Raw genomic sequence first — 20,967 nt, forward strand, 5'->3', positions numbered from 1 at the left:
TTTCAGTTTCACAACACAACATTCAGCTTTCCTTTTCCTTGCTAGTATAAAAAGGGCGGCCCGGTCGCACTACGCGTCCCCACTGAGCGAGGGTGCGGGGAGGGGTCCCACCACAAGGGTGTACTGGGGGCAAGCCTTCCCCTGCCAATTTATTTGGCAAGAGGCCGCTCCTAAGACTCGAACCCGTGACCTCTTGGTCACACGACAACAACGTTTACCGTTGCGCCAAGGCTCGCCCTCCCCATGCTAGTATATAAAAAAAAATCATGAGCCTTCCACTGATAGTGCTTGTGCACGAGTTAAACGTGGAAAGGCTTAACTCAGGGATTTAATCTATTAAATCTGCTTATCAACCTTTTAGGCAACCTGCTCCAAGATGAATTTGGTTTGGGGAAAGCATCATGTACGGGTGGTGAAGTCACTGAATCAGAGTTAATTCTGTTTTCTCCCATGAAGCTGACCTCCTGTCAAACCATCTTGTATACTCTGATCTCTAACCTACGCAAAGGTTTTCCAGCTTCCTGAATTAACTTCAGGAGTCATATTTATGTAAAACCTATGTTCTATGGAAACTGACATGGAAACACTAGGTAAGAAGAGTTTCTGTGCAACATAGTGTAAAACGGATCAAGAGATGGAGAGAAACAGGGAAGGTTGCCTCTATCACATACTTCCTCTCTCCCATAACTTTCCAAAAATGAAATTCCCCTGACATTTACCTGAACTATAACTCACAAAATTAAAATAGGAAAGTCCTTAACTGGAAATTAAAACAATCAAAACTAAAAGTAGCTTCACCTCCCAAACATCTTCAATAATAAGATTGCAGGCTGTACATGGAGAAGAAGAGAGGCATGCCATGCAGGTATATGAAACATAGTTTGTTTTCTCTTATAAAGAAAACATTGATGCACTGATATTGTACACCTAATACTGAAAGAAAAAAAAAAAAAAAAATATATATATATATATATATAGGGGTGTTTGTTTACTTCATTTCCACCAATTGTTATTGAAAATGAGAGTTTTAGATGCTTGGTTAGAGAACTGTTGTTTGCCTTTTCTACATGAAAAGAAGCTTTTTACAAAATCAGTGAATCTCTGTTTTTCTAACAGCAACAACAAACCATAACAGTAAACAACAGTTAAACCAAACGGACCCTATTAGAATCCTCTGTTTATTCATATGCTTCAACTAATCAATGGCTTAAATCAACCTTAAACAAGAACTAAGTATAGTAAGAATTTAATTAAGAAAAGAAATTGTTCTGCAGATCCATTATTAGCTCTTCTGTTTCCCTCTTGCATAGAACTATGATCCATGTGCTTGTCTCCAAAACAGCAGCAATGATTCCCAAGAATATGAGAATACTTGAATATATCTTCTTCCATATGTGGGGTCCGGCTGCACATGATAGATGTTAGACGATGCTCATTACTACCGTAGCATATCCAATTGTGCGGCGGTATATGTTCCAGTACACTCTATACTTGGCTTTGGCCTAAAAAATAAAGCAAATATTTGGAGAGTCCCAAAACAGTAGAGAGTTATGGCTAGGATCCTGTGCATGCCATGTGTAATTCCAGGAGAATCATTGCCGAGTTTCATACCAACCAGTCGCCCAGCCAACAACACCAATAATATTGGCAAAGGTTTGACAAACGGCATGAAGGTGAACCAAACAGGGTTTGTTACTTTGAAGGTTTTCAGGTACCTAGATAATATGATTCCCATTGGCATCATAAATCCCCATGAACATTCTTATTATTATTTTTATTTGACACAGACATTGGATGCATGCTGAAACTAGTTTCGGACATTGTACCTTCTTGACAGACTTGATTGGTCTTTATCAAACTATCATCAATTCAAGATGCATGGTCGTTGTTTGCATAATCTTCTCTGATATTTGAGACCCCAAAACTCATCGTGGAAGTCAGTACAATGCATATTAGAACACAATAAAACCAGAGCAAACATTTAGCAGCCATAGCCATGCTTGAAACTATAGATGATCGAATGAAGATGTTCTTTGTGTACATATGTATATAGAGTAAGAAAGGGTGGTTGTAAGATTTCCTAATCCTCATTTTAATACGATTTCAGTATTAATAAATTAAAACCTACTCCTAAAATTATTACTACTCCTAAATATTATTTAGGTATATAGGATGTGTATGAATAAATTGAGTAAACGGGTGTGGTCCATTTACAGATCCATTTAGGGGCCGCCCATAACCTAATCAATTATGTTAGGCCTTTAGGTTTAACCTAACTATAAATAAATAGCTATGGAGGCTAAACATAACACTTTGTTGACATAATACTAAGAGACACTACTAAAGGCAATTCCTCAACTCCTCCTCTCCTAAGTTGCCCCCCTCCCTATCTTTGGTGTGCTTCTTAGTTCGTGGAATAACGGTGATTGCTCCTGTGGTGTAGTAGTCTCATAGATCGATGATACGAAGTCAATGTTAATTTCTTCCGCTGCTGCGTTACAAGAGCTAGCCTAAATCTCTTGTTTGTTTATTGAATATTCCGGGTTTATTACCCGTCCCTTGATGTTAGAAATAATATGCATTTGGTCGTATTAAAGCCTTCATTGATATCAGAGTCTTTTAGCTTCATGTTCTATCAGAGTTCCTCAAAACTGTTTGAGTATAACTCTGTGATCGGAAAAAACAATCTTTACCCATCTATATGCCAACACCCTGACAAGGAACATTGATGGGTACATTGTACATGTCATTAGATATGTTCTAGTGAGAAAGACATATTTTGGCTAAGTTATGGATGTGTCCAATGGTTGTAGGTTAGGACCTATTTTAGTTTTTAGATGAGTTTAAAGTTCTGGTTTTCTAGTAGCTGGTTTGACAACGTGGTTTTTTGGATTTTTCCTTTTTGTTAGAACTTCCACTTTCGGGAGATTATTGGTTTCATTGATTGATAGAAATGTGAGAATTTTTTTTTCTATTATGGTTTGATGTACTATGTTTTTTGTTACATATATAGTTTTTATAACTGTTTACGATAGAAATGAAAGCACTACATAAATCATTAATCTTTCAATTATTAGCTTAACACATGTTAAACTAATTCCAAAACATTATTATTATAATGCATTGGTAGATTTATTTATTAAGGGTACAATCAGCATTATGCGAATGAAGATAAAATGATAGAGAGGGGTGGAATTACTCTATACCCAATCACTAGAGTCCAAGTGTTTTGCAGGTTGCAGATTGAAGGTTACTACAATATGTAAGAAAAAATGAGAAATATTATAGGGAGAGAAATAGAGCATTCGTCAATCATGAAAAGCATTGGCGTGTGTATTACATGTGTCCTCTGCAACATGTCAATGTCTTTCCAGATTGATAAAGCGACAGACAGTGGCGGGCCCCACTATTTGCCACTCATAATCTTTTTGTGAAAGTTATTTGTTATTCTTTTGGAAAAAAAAATTACATTTTTAATGGTAACATTAGTTTTTATAATTAAAAAATGTATTACTTTTAAATCCTAGAAACTTATTCAAATATACAATGGTAGTATTTCTTTTAAATATCTACAAATGATAGATTTTGGAAGTTTTACTATAAATTAAACACAATTCTTTATTTTTCATTGCAAACTTTCTTATTCTGTCGAATTTTTCATTGAAGTTTATTCTTGAAATGGATAACAATCAAAATCATTTTAACTAATATTATTCTCGGGTTCAACAAATACAAGAAAAGAAAGTTAAAGCAACTGGAGATTTGGTGCAACAAGAGACAATTTTTTTTTTCGTAAGGTTGAACATAAAAAGATTTCAAAATTCTCTTGTAAGATTCTTGGGAGTGAATGAAGTGCAGCTGTTACAACACGAAATTCTTTGCAAACACATCAATTCTAGGTATGAATTTCTTTAATTGTACTGTATGTTTTTTTTTTTGGAAACTAAGCTTTATTAATGCGCCTCAACCGAGTAAGAATGTAACATTACATTAGCAACAAAACTCGCAACATTAGAGAAAAACATAGGACAATGATATAAACGAGTCGATTGAGCAATAACATGAGCCACCTCATAGCTTGACTAGGTAAGACTCGTTTAGAAGAAGCAAGGACCGACACTGACCAACCAAGTCACTGAACTCCAAATGATCTTCATTATTAGAATAAATAACATCAACAATAATCTTGACATCGGTCTCAAAAATAACATGTTGGTACCCTTGATCTGGTATCTATTCCATTGCTTGAATCAACGCTAAAACCTTATTTTTTTTACTTCCAGCAAACTTGGAAGGATTATCGACCGAGCGACGATTTAACCTCCTTGGGCATCACGGAGAATAGCTCCAAGACCCAATTCAGTAGATGTTGCAAAAAAATGCAGCGTTAATATTGCATTTGTAAAAGGGAGAAGGAGGAGGATGCCAAACTTGACAACCCGTAACATGTTGGGCAGATAAGTGAACATAGTGTATCCAAGGCCACAAATTTGATCCGTTCCGGCGATGTGGAGATATGATTCCAGAATTTATCATTACGAAATCTTCAAAGGCTCCACAACAACATCAAGAATATGCCAGAGTTTATTTTGGACAAACTGTATGTTTTAATTATATTTATTTTAATTGTTGTGTATTATTATAGTTTAACTATTAAATTTTAGGTAAATAATAATAAGTATTGAGTTAAATATTTTTATTCGATATATAATTTTATGGAACTATTAATATGTATTGAATTACTTATTTTGTTGTGTAAAAACTTATTATTTGTATTTTAATGAATTGAATTTATAAAGTTATATTTTTGGTAACATTTTATAAAGTTATATGATAAGTGAATCTTATGAAATTTTGAAGCAATAAAGTATTATAGTATGGCGTTTGTAACTTAGGCCCGTTTAATAAATCACTTAATGACTTAAATTAAAATAATAAGCATTTATTTAATTTAAATGGGTTTGATTACTGTTATTTCTCTATTATTTAAATTATTCAATTAAGTTTCTTCAAAAAAAAATATTCAATTAAGTTAAAAAAATTTATAACTCAAAATATTAAATTTAAAATTTTAAATAAACTTTATCGATTAATATTTTTATATTCGGTACTTATCAAATAAATACACCATTGATCAGTTTTAGCACTCATGTACTTCCGTTGTGCCGTGGATCTAAATTGCTCCATATAATTGCTTAAAAACTTTCCAAAGTATTGTCTCTATGATAAGTTGAGTTTTGTTTTATCTTTTTGATAAGTTTTTCTTTTTGTCCTGTGTCTTCGTTTTTGTCTTACTTTCAAATGGCTTCTTCTTGTGATTTGGAATTCTCTTATGTTATTCTAAGTATTGAAGATGAGGAAGGAGGTGGCGTTATGGTGGAGGATACAGATCTAAGTAAGGTAGATGTGAATATGCGATGGTGTTTTGTTGGAAAATTTTAACAGATAAGGCTGTGGATTTCCCGGCGATGAAGGATCTCATTGCTTCGTTGTGGAAACCAGAGAAGATGGTCTATATTCGATCGCTCAATTCCAATCTTTTTCTTTTTCAATTTTGTATGAGATTGACATTAGGAGAGTTATTGAGCGTGGCTCTTGGAATTTTGATAATAAACTTTTGATTGTTAAAAGGTTATCTGCATATGAATTACTGGCAGAGGTTCCTTTATTCCATATAGATATATGGATCCAGACTTTCAATTTATCCAATGGATTCATGTTTGAGAAAGTGGCTTAAGCTATTGGCAACCACATGGGGAAGTTCATTGACTCTAATCCTAATAATTACCAGGGAATATGGAGAGAATACATGCGTATTCGAGTTTCTATGGATGTCAGACGGCCATTGATGAGGAGAATGAAGCTTAAAAGACCCAATGAGGATTGGTTTTGGGTTGATTTTAAATATGAGCGTATAAAGCATTTTTGCTTTGTCTGTGGGATGATTGATCACACAGAGATTGGTTGTGCTAAGATCTATGAGGCTATGAATGGGGAAGTGGTGAGACCATATGGAATCAGAATGATTGCTCAGACCGGAAGGAAACAATTAACGGAGGGTGCTTCCTGGTTGGTTAATGATGCTGGTGGAAGAAGCGGCTAGGATTCTCCGATTAGCCAATCGGTGATTCCAAAATTAGGAAATAACAATGATAGGGGAGTGAATTATGGAAATCAATGAGATTACTAATATGATAGTTAACGTTGAAAGTGGAGGGAATTTTGCAAATGTTAAGGAAGGTGAAAAAGGAAAGTCATTTGATTCTATTTCCATTGATTAGGTGGTTATTATTGACTCTAAACGTAGAAGAATGGATGACAATAATGAAATATACGTAGTTTCGGAAGTTTCAATGGAAAATGCAATGGGCTCAAAAAACGGGTCACATGCGGGTTCTGTTGGACAAGCCTGCCCATCATTATGAGTATCATGGCTTGGAACTGTCGTGGGCTGGCAACCCACATTTAGTTCGGGTTCTCTTGGATCTTGTCCGGGTCAGCAAATCAAGTATAATTTTTCTCTCAAAGACTCTTTTAACTTTCTGTCGTTTAGATGCAATTAAAAGGAAGTTGAGCTATGTTGGTAGAAGTGGGGTCTACCCTTATTTGACTTGAAGAGGGATGGTGGATATTAGAGATTCCAATCGCGATTTTATTGATATAGAGATGCATATTTGTGAGAGTCAAATATGAAGATTTACAGGCTACTATGGTTTTCCTGAAAGATTAAAGCGGATTGATTCTTAGAATCTTCAAAGGAAGTTGTCTTCTTCTTCTAACCTCATTTGGTGATGTATGGACGGCTGTCTTGTTGAAACCAATGCAGGGGTGTACAACCTTATTCTTGATGGTTGTAATAGGTTAATTCATTCATTTAACGATGTTAGTATTATTTTTGCTAGTATTTTTGAGAATATGGTGCCTTATATGGTTACTTTGTTTTCGACAAAACAAAGCTTACTTTGTTTTTTTCACCATGAGATGATGGTGGACTTTAACAAAGTAAGTTCATCCAATGGTGGTAAAAACAAAGTAAGCATAGCATAACCCTTGAGAATAATATTGCCTATAAATTTACAAGGAGTACTGATGGAGTGACATCCTAATCTTCCGGATTTTGTTGTCGAGACTTTGTACTATTACTTTCCAAAAATATAGATGCCAAATTTTGACATCATGTTTTTTTTTTTTTTTTTTTGAGTTTTCAAATAAATCTGCAGCCCCTTTACACAATAGCAAGTAAAATTGATGTTCACTGGTGGTGATAGGTAGAGCCGTAAATTAGGTCAAATGTTTTCCAATTTTTCTTCTCTAATAGAAGAGAAATATGTTCCATCCAAACGAGAAATTCAGTCCAAATTCAGAAAAACGCTTCTCTTCTCTATCCCGCTCTAACTTGGCTGATTGAGAGTTTGAATATACATATGTCTTTCATATCCTTTCAGAGTCAATTTAACCATCTTCATTCTGATCATCCGCTGTTCTTTGTCTGTCTACGCTGTGATTGTTTCTAATTCGTACTTCTGTTAGATATCGCTCCTCAAAGCTATCATGGGTCGACCTCCCAGTAATGGCGGCCCTGCTTTTCGCTTCATGACTAATGAGGTATCTTCTTCTCTCTTCTCCTTTCTTCTTTCAATTTTATCATATATTGAATATGTATCAGCATTTCGTACATGTATCTACATAGTTTTACTCGCTAGTATCTCGACATGCGAGCGCTTGGTTTATTTGTTTGATTTCTGGGGTTCAATTTCTTTTCTCCCTTCGCATTTAACTGTAGTTGTGAATTCTGATGTTCTTTTTCCTCTTTCGATTTAACTGTTGTGTTTAGGGCTGTGTTGAACTTGTAATTACATTTTTGTTTTATATTAGTATTTTGCTTGCTTTTCTGTGCTAGTTTTAAGGTATATACCATTTAATCATTGGTGGCGTTTCAGTCCTGTCTGAGTAACTGGCCTTCAATTATTTTGTTCTTCACAAATTTAAGGTTCTAGATTTCAGGAAGTTTAGGGTTGTGTAGAGAAGTCTCGAATGGTGTTGTAATCAATCTTAAAGACACCTCAAGAGGGAAAACAACGAAACAATGTGATCAATATGCATGTGCGTTTTTCCTCATTGGTATTATGAGATAAACCATTGGGATTCTTTTGTTGTTAATCTCATCTTTGTTAGAGTTAATTAGTTATTAGATTATTGTACCCACATTCTTATTTGAGGGAGAAAGAATATCCTTGAAGAAAAATTAGGAAATAATGACAAGGGAAAAAAAAACTTGGTCTGTCCTTTTAGTTATTTTATTGCTGGAACTTGGAAGGTTTACTTCAGCTAGATTTATATAAAGATATCAATGTCTGCTCACCTCTGGCTAGTCTGGCAAGTCTAGGTTCTGATATGATGATCAACTGCATGGGCCTTCTTGTTTTTCTTTTGTTAGGGAGACCTCTTGACTACTTGCAGAATTATTGTCTTGCTAGACAAACCGGAATGCAACTATTGAGACTTCTTTCATCATTGAGAAAATAACTCTATATTAACCTTTTGTGTGCTAATCAACTGGTGGCCTCATAAACATATTTATTATGAGACAATAATAAGGCTCCATTTCTCTTACAAAAAGTAGATCGAATGTAGGAAAACTTGAAACCAGTAAATAATTTTCTGACATTCGGATTTGGGGGCATATTGGATTGCTATAATTTTCTCATAATGGGAATGGAGCCTATGAGTAAGGCCTAGAGGAAAACTGTGATGGATTGTGTCAGCCATCAATTGTTCATGAACGTGTAGGAGCTTGACTATGTGGTTCGCTTATAGATTCCTTATCTTCTTTTGATTTAGTTAAAGTCTTGAATATGACTCTTCCTATTTCGCAACCAGCTTGGTTTTCTTTTGTCTAGCATAGTAGCATAAGATTTTCATTTTATACATCTATGTTTCTCTTTTCTGCTTACCCAATTTGTGATGTAGATGCTCTGAATGCTTTACTGGATTTACAAAGATGCAGACGTCTCTTATTTTATTTTTGAATGTGTGTATATATATATATATATATGATGTTGAAGCCATGTTTTGAAACTTCAAATAATGTGCTTTGTATTTTGTACTTTGCTTAGGTTACAGAGATGGAAAGTATTTTGCAAGAACATAACAATGCCATGCCAGCTCGGGATGTTTTGGTAGCTCTTGCTGACAAGTTTACGTATGCATCTTGCTTTCTTTCAAGAGCTGTAGATGTTAGCCTTATTTTGATGTTAATGTGAAGATTGAAATCATGACATATTTTTCTTTGGTTATAGTGAATCTACCGAACGAAAAGGAAAGACTATTGTGCAAATGAAACAAGTGAGACACATTCTGTTGCATTACTTTTACCTTGAAGTGTTTGGATTTTTTTTTTAATCAATAGAAATTTTATTATAGGTTTGGAACTGGTTCCAAAATAGACGGTATGCAATAAGGGCAAAATCAAGCAAGACTCCTGTAAAGTTAAATGTTTCTCCTATGTCCCGAGAGGAGTCAACTCCAGTGAGAACTGTGCCTCAACCTGTGGCTGCTCCCATTAATGCTCCTGTCCCTGCAACTATGGCTGCTATCCCTTCAGGTAGAATGACTTCTGAAGTTTTGAGGATCCTTCGTCCTTTTCCTTACTCATATGTTTATTCTTTCTATTCATTTGATAATGTCTGAAATTGAGCCTGGTAATCTATAAGTTGAACTTACTGTCTATGATATATGTATAAATTGCCTTATGTGCAGACCATTTAAGTTGTTTAGTGCCTCTGAGTTGGTTGATTGCTGTGAAGCACCTATACTTCTAAGAGGTTGACGTATGCGTATCGGATACTCTGGGGATACTGATACGGCGGGATACGGCTAGCCAAGTATCCCCTTTTTTCTTTTTCTTTTTTAATTAGGGGAAATGCGGGGATACTTTTCAGAATTAATTAGCTAAAATTTAGGGTTTTTTTTTTAAAAAAACTTTGCAAAAATAGGGGTTGATGTAACAAATAAAAAAATCTATATATGTAATGTAATTAATTAAGTAAAGATGGCTCACAGTGTTTTTAATTGAAAAATATAAAAATTAAATAAACCAACCTCAATATTGTAACTTACAGAGACAAAAAATTAAAATACACCCACACCTTCCTATTCTTCTAATTTCTCTCGACACAGCGAACCCTAACTTCCAAACACACAAAAATCACATATCCATCTTCAATCAGCAGGTTTTGTTCGATTCAAATCAGCATAGGTTTCGATTCTGTTGGTTTCGACTTCTGACTCAAATAATCTACTAATGACTTATGAGTGGTATTTGTGGTTTTATAATTACTTTATGAATGTGCTTTGTGGTTTATATTTTTAAGTATCTTTTAAAATTTTCATTACAAATCATAGTTATTAATCGCGTCGCCATGGTGCGCCTTTGGCTAATGGCGCACAAGGCCCTAGGCCTAGCGCCACCGTACCTCCCATGGCAGGCGTTGTCGCTCACTAAGTGAGCTTTTGTCGCTCACTTATGAGTGGTATTTGTGGTTTTATAATTACTTTATGAATGTGCTTTGTGGTTTATATTTTTAAGTATCTTTTAAAATTTTCATTACAAATCATAGTTATTAATCGCGTCGCCATGGTGCGCCTTTGGCTAATGGCGCACAAGGCCCTAGGCCTAGCGCCATCGTACCTCCCATGGCAGGCGTTGTCGCTCACTAAGTGAGCTTTTGTGCGCCTAGACATGTTGATAAAAGGCGTGCCTATGTGTCAAGATGGTTTTCAAAGAGTTAAATAGGGTTTAAAAGAGTTAAAAAGGGTTTTAAAAGAGTTAAATATAGATTTAATATTCACCATTAGATTAAAGACACATCTAGTGTCTAAAATAATAATAAAGAAGGAACTTCTATCTGCCTCAGAATTTTAATAGACATACACAATTGTAATGTTACAAAATTACAACGAAAAAAAAAGCACTAATGCATAGCAGTGGAAAAAAAAAAGTGAAAGAAGAAACACCATAGACCACACTTTGAGTGATGAATTTGAGAGTTTTGATGAGAACTAGCTATTAGTCAAGTTAGGATTTACTATTTACTTGAACAATTGAACTATAGATTTAGAATATGGGGTTTATTGCATGTTATAATTTATTTATAATTAAGAATATTGTCATGGTCACCCTTAAACTTGGCATGTTTTGCCTATTGGCACCCTGAACTTTTAAAATAACTTACCACACATCTATAGTTGGTTTTAAAAACCTATCACACACCTATGGTTGGTTTTAAAAACTTATCACACACCTATGGTTGGCTCATCCAGACCTCCTACACATGAAATCGTTGATCTATCATCTTTGACGGATTAAGTGGCGTGCGTGCTATATGAAAAAAGAAAAACGTGTGAGTTCCTTCTGTATGCCGCCTCATCTCTCAAAGATGTTATATCAACGATTTTGTGTGTAGGAAGTCCGAATGAGCCGACTATAGGTGTGTGATAGATTTTTAAAGCCAACTATAGGTGTGTGATAGGTTATTTTAAAAGTTAAGGTGCCATTAGGCAAAAAAGCTTGCCAAATTTAAGGGTATAAACATGCATTAAGCCTTTAGTTTTGCACTTTTATTTTAGTTTTTTGTAAGTGCGCCTTGTGTCGCTTTGGCATGAGCCATGCGCCAAGGCTCCAGAACTCCTAGTGCCTAAATGCGCCATGTGCCTTCAATAACTATGTTACAAATGATATAATATATTATTATTAACTATATATAAAATTTGCCTTATCCCTGCCGAACTTGTATCTCATATTTTTTTAGAAATGCTGTTTTCCGTACCCGTATCGGTGCTTCATAAGTTGATTTCCATTTGGTTATAGCTGTTTTGGTTAAAACAATTTCATCACTAAGGGAGCAACCGATAGTCTCTTGATGTATCTCAGTTTAGAATTTTCTGATGAATTACACTCACCAAATATTATAATTATCAGCTTGTTCAAGCAGTCATTTATATCTAACAATCTATAATGTTTTTCTGTATTTTCCCATTTTGTTTCAAGTTTCTCTTGTGTGATGCTTAAGAAGATCTTCCCGTGACTTCTTCCCACTGAATGTTATGTGACAGAGCTATTATTACACCTTTATTTTTCTTCTTCTTTATCTTTGTATTTTCTCTCTTACAAAATTATTTACGTCTGATCTGGACATTATCTTAAAATTTTACATTAGGTGTAGAAGCTCATTAATGAAACGTCATTCTGCTATGAAGGAATTATGTGGGATCAAAGTCTTAGACTTACATAGGAAGAAAATGAATAGATAACTAGAATGTACCAAAGAAGAATCCACTATAATTTTGTAGTAATGATTTTTAATCCTTGGGAGTTTTGTAACTCCTTTTCTCGTCCTCTTTTTTTTCTGATGTTTTGCTCATGCTGTATTCAGTTCTTGCCATGAGTGGAAAGATGTAAAAGTTATTTTCCTGAGAATTTTGAAACAGATTCTTGCATCATTTCCTTCATCATTTGAGAACTAAATAGTTGTCAAGTGTTTGTATATTCAGATGTATGTCACTTAACTCCCAATTAGTCTCTAGTGACGTTATTAGATAACTTGTAATTTTTTCGTATTCTGCAGAATTTAAAATTATGCTGCTTCTGGTTGTCATTCTTGTATTTATTTGGTTCTATTTCTTGAACAGTCCCTAATACAGCAAGGGCCACTCCGGAAAATTCTTACATGGAATTTGAAGCCAAATCTTCACGGGATGGGGCATGGTGAGTATTTTTGGCTGGGAATTCATTCACTTACAGCTCTGCTCTGTTTTACCTTATCTCAAATAATAACAAAGCCTTAATCCCAGCTAGTTCAGTTTGGCCATATGGATTTTTCTTTCCGAATCAGTTCTGTTCAATGCACAATCCTTATAGACTTCATTTGGTATACAAAATTGAAAATACTTGAATCTTATTGCTTTGTCATCTTCTTTGCCAGGTATGATGTTGGGACCTTCCTATCTCATAGACATTTGGATACAGGAGATCCGGTAATGGTTGAGCTCTTTCTTTTTTTTTTTTTTTCCAAATACTGATGCAATGTATAACAAGAGCTGATTTAAGATAATCCATTAAGGGTCTGCAGGCTGCAGTTTACTGTGAACTGTGCTTCATTGTCTGTCCATACACCTGTTGCATATGCCTTCACCATTTCTGAGCCTTGTTAAACTCTCTCTATCAATGATCAACCAAATCTGCTGTTGTTGTACGGAATATAGTCATTGGCAAGTTTGTCATTTCTTTGTTTCTTTATGGGAATCCAAGAAATGTCCACAAAACAACCCAAAAAAAAAATGAAAACCATTTTTCAACCTTGGGAATATTTTTTGATATTTTCTTTCTGCTCCTGAAGCTGTCTTCCACTGTCACTGGTCATTTCAGGAAGTATTGGTTCGATTTGCTGGTTTTGGACCAGATGAGGATGAGTGGATAAATATTCGCAAGCACGTCAGGCAACGGTCCCTTCCTTGTGAAGCATCAGAATGTGTTGCAGTTCTTCCTGGAGACCTCATACTCTGCTTTCAGGTGGGAACATCTATCTGTAAGTGGCAATAAGTGATCAAATAAAATCTTAGAAGGATGTGTTATTTTTAATTGAATTCCATCTTGATATTTTTGACAATTTGGTATTTTCAGGAAGGTAAAGATCAGGCACTTTACTATGACGCACATGTCCTCGACGCACAAAGACGGAGGCATGATGTAAGAGGTTGCCGTTGTAGGTTCTTGGTGCGATATGATCATGACCTGTCTGAGGTACGCATATGATCCTTCTTGTTCTTCCCCTTTTGACCAATTATCTTGAGTACCCTGAATTTCATGCATTTCTTCATCCTACTTTCTTTTTTTATCAAATTTCATTTGGACACAACTTTTCCTGTTGCAATTTCATCCAATACTAAATTGCACCACATTGGACATCTTGGTCTTATATGGACCAAGATTATATTCAATGTCCCCATAATTGTTTTATTGGTTGCAAATAATATCAGTTACAACCCTAAGCTAAAACCTCTCCATCCTAGAGGGATTGAGGGTTTAGGTTACATTAAGGTAAAGGCGCATACTTAGGTATGTGTTGGCAATCAGTTATGAACACGAGTTTGGGATTGTGTTATAGGACCCTGTACCTGAATATCTTCTTTGACAGATCTTTTGGGTGTTTTTCTACTGTTAGCTCATCGATCTCTTGAACTTAATTGGAATTTTCAATTGATACTTTTTTTTTATCAATAATTTCCCTTTAAATATAAGAGACAAAATTACAACCTTATTAGGGCTGCCTAGGCAGCAATAACAAAATAGGAAACCTAGAAATCAACAACCGATCAGGAATAAAATAGGAAAGCTAGAAATCAGCAACTAATTAGGAATAAAATAAAAACAATAACTAATCCTAATGGGCTTAAGATATCTTTTGCTTGTTTGGCCCATGGGTGTAGCGATGGTACACCTGTGGAGCTTTTGAATTTATGACATTACTCCCCCCATTCAAAATGAGCGTGACCTCATGCGCAAAAGAAGGATGGTGTTGAGATAACTTATCAGGACATTCCCGAAAGGCCTTCCCAATGGACAAGGACTTGGATTTGAGTGCATCCGAATTGGAAATTTCATTCCTAATAGCATAAAAAAATCCCAGTGAGTCCGAGAAATCCCTGCAATGACTCCATAATCTTTCAAAAATTTCCGATAATACCCTGTGAGTCCGAGAAATCCCCTTAAAGCGCAAACCGTGGTTGGTTTAGGCCAATCAAGTATGGCTGCCACCTTTTGAGTAAATAAGCATTTGGATTCTTTAAGGAATAAGAAATTTTCCTTTACCACTTCAAGGTGTGAATGTAGGGTTAGGTTTCTGAGTTGTTACAGGTGTTGGATTTATTTCAGTAGAGGTTATGGTGTAGGGATGGTTAGTTTGGTGCCATTGCTCTGCAGCTAGGGGAGATCTAAATGTAGGATTTGGCTTAGGAGCCTCAATCACATCCTTGAGATGGATGTCCTGAAACTTAGGATGATTATAGAGTTCTATGGGTTGATATGAACTTGGTTCAGATATATTTTCAGGTTTCAAACAGTTAATCACATAAGAATCAGTAAGACTGGGTTTTACCTTCTCCTTTTGAGGCTTAAAGGCTTCAAACTGTCCTTGACTAACAATTACAGCGGTGGTCTGCTTCCTTAGCGAAGGCTGCTCTAGCACATCTTCAGTTTTTCCTTGCAAATAGAGACCTTCCAATTCTATTTTCTTTTGTGGCATTTCATCAAACAGTTGGAGGGTGGTTTGCAAGGTTTCCTCTTCTTTGTTCTCAGGCATTACATCAATCAACTGGTAGGCAATAGAAGAGGGATTTGAAACTCCTTGAGTTTCTAGAATCAATTGAGACAAATTTGAGAGGGATTTACAGATTTGTTCAAGAGAGTCTTCTTGCTTCTTGCGAAGCAGTTCCCATCACTGATCAGAGTCATGTTGCTCCTTGCAAATCTGTTCCCATTGTCGATCAATGGAGAAAGAACAGAGAAGGTTAGAGAAGGATCGAGAGATAAATAGAGAAAAGAGAGAATTTAGAAGAAAGAAATAAAGATTTCATTAATCAATTGCATAATGAATTAGTACAGGCTCATTCTCTTAAATAGGAAAAAAGGAAAAGGAAAGTATAGCTAGCCTCCTAAATTCATGGCCCTAATAATTCTAACTTACCTTAAATCATCCTATTCGTTCTAACATACCTTAAATAAGAATATGAAATATAACCTACCTTAAATAAGAATAGGAAATATAGCAATTCACTCTAAATAGGCCTAATAACTGCTGATGTGGCAGCAATTATGATTTCCCACAGCTGTGAACATTCCTAAATAACATCTATTAAAGCTAAATACCACTTAATAAAAAGGGCGGCCCGGTCGCACTACGCGTCCTCGCTGAGCGAGGGTCCGGGGAGGGGTCCCACCACAAGGGTGTACTGGGGGCAAGCCTTCCCCTGCCAATTTATTTGGCAAGAGGCCGCTCCTAAGACTCGAACCCGTGACCTCTTGGTCACACGACAACAACGTTTACCGTTGCGCCAAGGCTCACCACTTAATGTAAAAACAATTAACCACCTAATAATACCTAAATAATCCCTCTCTATAATCATGACACAATAGGAGTGGGGGCTGGTTTGCGGACTTCTAGCGGAGCATCTTGGGTTCTGCCTACACGACGTTCATACAGCCTTGCAAGACTCATAGCTTTTGTTAAGTCTGTGGGATTCTGTAATTCAACCTCAATTGCGATAGAATCCTTGAGACCACTCAGCCAATTGCTCGAATAGTCTCTGGTATTCTTCCACAGTTCCCATCTGTCTTAGCTGGGCAAGTTCACCCAGTTTGTTGCTTCGGATTGGAGGACCAATCCGCAAATTGCAATGCTCTTTGAAGTCGTCCCAAGAAAGATGGGGCTTATCTCGTTTTAATTTGATAAACCATAATTGTGCGTCACCATCTAAGTGGAATGATGCCAACCCCGCTTTTTCTCCTTCCATTATGCGTTGGTGCTCAAAAAAATGCTCACAATGGCTTAGCCACCCTAACGGATCAGCAACTCCATCATACTTAGGAAAGTCAAGTTTTGCATACCTTGGAAAAAGTCCCATTGTCATTGGTATTAGCGCGATGATCACGGAGGTCAGATTGTTGCTTTATGATTCTGGACCTCTGTCATTGGTACGACTATTAGTAATCTTTCGAGAAAGATCATCCAATCGTGCCGACATCTCATGTTGTTTTGCCTCACTGTTGGCCTTGTCGGCCTTGTCTTGTTCTCGATCAGATTTGTACATAGCCATGAAGCTCTCAATTTGCTGCTGTAGGGTATGAAGATCTTCGGTAAAGCCTGTCTCTGATACCAAGCTGTTATGAACACAAGTTTGGGATCAAGTTATAGGACCCTGTACCTGAATATCTTCTTTGCCAGATCTTTTGGGTGTTTTCTACCTTTACCTATTGTGTCAGAATAAGGTTAGAACTCATTGGAGAGAACTCTACGATCTCTTGAACTTAATTGGAATTTTCAATTGATACCTTTTTTTATTAATAATCTCCCTTTAAATAGAAGAGACAGAATTACAACCTTACTAGGGCTGCGTAGGGAGCAATAACAACATAGGAAAGCTAGAAATCAGCAACTAATTAGGAATAAAATAAAAATAATAACTAATACATAAAAATGACTTATTTTACGTTCTTCTCCTCCTTCTTCTCCTTCTCCTTCTCCTTCCTCTTCCTCCTCTTCTTCTTCTTCTTCTTATATGACCAACTTGATAATTGGCCACTTTGTATTCTGGAGGCGTGGAGGAGAGTAAGTTTATGTCGGACACTTCAGAAGAGGAAGTATCTGTTTATGTCGTTCGGAACTTACTGCCTAAGTGCAGAAGGTGGGGGAAGGAACGCCTGGGTCGCCTCTCGCCTCAGGCGATCGCCTTTGACAACTATGATAACAATGCATGGCAATATTGTTGTATTAATGAAGTGCTAGAGTTTTATAATTTCTTGGAGTGTTTTCTTCAAGATGTTTGAGCAATTTTTTTCTTCCCTTTTTCAATTTTTTGTTTTCTAAAATCAGCATAGACTGAGTGAGTTTGAAATATAACTTTGGGGCTTAATTATATTTGTTTGTAGTTGAAATTTAACTTGATTGGGGCTTAGCTATATTTGCTTTCATAAGGTAATGTTTTTTGGTCTGAAGAATATATTGTGCCCGCTAATGCATATTAAGTGTAACTTTTTTTCATTTTTCATCAATTTGATCTTTTGCATAATTCATTTGAGGATATGATTGATGAAGTTGCTTGTTCTAATGCTTTACTAATTAAGGAATTGTTAAGGCTTTGTTGTTGTTGTTGTTGTTGTTGTATTCCTGTTTGTTATGAGACACTTTTGAGTGCACTAATGGATACCTTTATTAGCTTACATATAATGACCTCCAGAGTCTAGTTAATTTGTAGACCTAAAGGGGAAAAAAATCATCTCACACATCGAACACTTGGGGGCTGAGGCAGGCATGTTAATATGCCTTCTGTCATGCTAATATGTTTTCTTAATGATTATTGTAGTGTTGTATTAATTACCTGTGATGATATCGTTGTTAAAACATTTTGATCCTCAGGAAATTGTGCCCTTAAGAAAGGTTTGTCGCAGGCCAGAAACTGACTACAGGTTACACCAACTTCAATCTGCAAATGACTTGGCCAATACTGATCAGAAGAAGGCAACCATTGATCCTACTAAAGCCAGCATCCAACGGATAACTGTTTCTCCTGCTGAGACGGTGCAGAAGCAACCAGATCTTCGTTTAGGAGCCCTTGCGTTGTCACGTGCTAACATTTCTCTACCTGCCAAAACTCTGAAGCCTGTGCCGACGGAGGCCGAAACTAGCAGCATTGTTAGTATTGGAAATCCCAGTATTCAAGCTAGCAGCACCATGACTACTGAATCAAATATTTCTGCTCCAAGTAGTAGTGCTCCCGGTAGTTCCGTAGAGAATGTGCAAGTAGGAAAATGATTGGTTCATCTGCAGCATAGGTTTCCGTTTAATTAATCTCTATTAGAGAGGAGAAATCAAATAGAATTGGAAAGATTTGTAGATGGTTAGCACATGAGCTTAAGGATGAGTTGCAAATACTGGTTTATCATCCTTGTGGAGCGCAGAAACTAAGATCAGATCACTAATTTTGTATTGTGATTTTAGTTTCTTAATGTAGTTGTATGTTTCTAGTACAATTTATTATTATTGACTGCTTCATATTTAAATGGTGAAAATGGAAAAAATTGGATAGTGGCTTTCTACTTAATACTTTGAGTGTTAATGAAACCTTTGGATCTCAACAAGTGATGTAAGTTCTAAATAGAATCCAATTACATTGAGAGGTCATTTCCAGAGAGAATTTTAATTGCTCCTTTTATGTGGTTCCTTCCGTTGCTTTAAAAGGAACTTTACTGTTCAAATTTGAATATTAGCATTTTTTTAAGACAGAAATTTGACGAAAGAAACAGTGACAAGTGCTGAACAGTAAAGTTTCTTGTAAATTTGAATAATAATATACGTATATGTGGAATTTCAAAAATGATAATTTTTTTTGAAAAAAATTGTTTGTATCTTAGATGAAAAAAGAAATACAATATGTAAAATGTAAAGAATAAAACTTCACAAAAGTACCGGTTAAAACTAATACAAAATTCACGAATGGATGAAAACGACTATAAAAAGCAAATAAAACTATAAAAGCTTATAAATAAACATTGATTGTTAGGGAATATTATCCAATAATTTTTTTTTTACTAACATTTAATACAACCATTGAACTTCCAATAACTTGATGCTCGTAAGACTTTTTTTTCTTACTTTTATTATAAATCAAAGTAAAAAAAACTAAAGTTAACTAAATTCTAACCCCCAAACCTTAAACTAATTGATTTTTTTTTCTTAAAAATCTATGCATACTATTTAATTTTTTTTATTCTCAAGAATATGCCTAACTAATGTTAAAAGTAACAATAAACTAATCAATAAACTAATTTTTTTTCTAAAAAATCACGCCTAACTAACTAATTCACATTAGTATAATTTAAAAAAAAAAAATTGTTACATTAATTACAAGAATCATGTCTAACTAATTATAATTAAGATTCTATTGTCATTAAGACTTATTTAGGGCTGCAAATATAATTGCTCTCTTTGGACAAAATCAATGGATATGGGCCAAAAGTTATCTAAGAAGATTTATTTTACATTTTTTCATACAAAATGGTCAAATATTCTCTCACAGCCGCGTAATCTTTATAATAACAAAAAAAATAAAACAAATATTCTTTAAAATATCATTTTTTTTTTTATATTTGTAAACCATCAACAATATAAAATACGAAAAAAGTAAAATAAATCAAATTTCTTCAGAAATTGTACTCTAGGAAAACTCCAAAACTCTACTTTTTGACAATGTCAATTCTTCATTGATTTCCACTAACCAACAACCTCCCATACTATAAAATCTATAACAAACAAAAATATTTCATCACAAAATGAAATAATCTAATAACATAGTATCAATTCCATCAACATAAACAAAGCAAAACAGTAATAATAGAAGAAATTGAGATCCTAATTCATCATAAAGAAACCTGTACGGAATAAAACAGGTTTATCAACAGTAAAATGAGCAAAATTTTGATTATAAAAACATGTGCATTAAAAAATTTCAAACAACAATCAAAGATAATATGTAAATGTGACCAAAAGTAAATGCCATATCAGATAGATTTTCCCTTCAACTAAAAAGCAAGAAACAACATCCTAACGAAATATCGTGTATGCATCAAATACTTTTAGACATAGTAATTGAAAAATCCTTCAACAAACAACCACATACATAAATGATAACTTTTGCTTTTGCAAGTTTCACCTTGGTGAAACTTGATGAAATTCATTTGCAAGAGTTTCACCAAGTTGCAGCAGGTTCCCACCAGTTTTTTTACGAGGTTGTAAGTGAAACCTTGATGAATCTCTTGTGGAACTTAGTGAGAATGTTTGAGCAAGTTTTGATAGAGTCTTACTACGTGAAATTTGCGTGAAACTTAATGAAACCTAAAGTTTGACTGTAGTATTGTGAAACTTATGTAGAACTTGGTGAAACTACACTAGACCTTGGTAAAACTCATATGAAACATGATTGAAACTGTTTCAACAAGATTTGAAAAAGTTTGACCAACATGAAACGAGGAGAACATGATGAAGCCCAAACTTTCATTGGATTTTGGTGAAACTCATGCAGAACTTGGTGAAACTACATTGACCCTTAGTGAAGCCTTGATAAAAAAAATCATGTGAAACATGAGCTATTATCAAATATTAATTTATAAGGTTTCATTAAGTTTCACCTTGGTGA

At 35.1% G+C, this 20,967-nt stretch overlaps 1 protein-coding gene across 2 annotated transcripts; it reads left to right on the forward strand.

Moving 5' to 3' along the window:
• The first annotated feature begins 7,234 nt into the window (after positions 1 to 7,234).
• On the forward strand, positions 7,235 to 18,876 carry LOC136218822 (protein SAWADEE HOMEODOMAIN HOMOLOG 2). Of its 2 annotated transcripts, none has more exons than XM_066005943.1 (9): positions 7,235 to 7,605; positions 9,117 to 9,202; positions 9,300 to 9,345; positions 9,424 to 9,604; positions 12,691 to 12,766; positions 12,984 to 13,041; positions 13,427 to 13,570; positions 13,682 to 13,801; positions 18,192 to 18,876. In XM_066005943.1, the coding sequence occupies exons 1-9, from the start codon at positions 7,552 to 7,554 to the stop codon at positions 18,585 to 18,587; spliced, it is 1,161 nt and encodes a 386-aa protein (XP_065862015.1). In that variant the 5' UTR covers positions 7,235 to 7,551; the 3' UTR covers positions 18,588 to 18,876. The 2 variants fall into 2 exon arrangements, with proteins under 2 accessions (XP_065862015.1, XP_065862016.1); XM_066005944.1 differs by having other exon boundaries at positions 12,984 to 13,035.
• Positions 18,877 to 20,967: the final 2,091 nt, after the last annotated feature.

This window comes from Euphorbia lathyris, chromosome 2 (assembly GCF_963576675.1).
Source record: "Euphorbia lathyris chromosome 2, ddEupLath1.1, whole genome shotgun sequence".
Lineage (NCBI taxonomy): Eukaryota > Viridiplantae > Streptophyta > Magnoliopsida > Malpighiales > Euphorbiaceae > Euphorbia > Euphorbia lathyris.

Excerpts from the sequence above, each read along its gene's own strand:
- LOC136218822 (XM_066005943.1), top strand. The coding sequence starts at position 7,552 with ATGGGTCGACCTCCCAGTAATGGCGGCCCTGCTTTTCGCTTCATGACT. Across the intron at positions 7,606-9,116 it reads TTCGCTTCATGACTAATGAG|GTTACAGAGATGGAAAGTAT; the intron begins GTATCTTCTTCT and ends TACTTTGCTTAG. Across the intron at positions 13,802-18,191 it reads ATGATCATGACCTGTCTGAG|GAAATTGTGCCCTTAAGAAA; the intron begins GTACGCATATGA and ends TTTGATCCTCAG.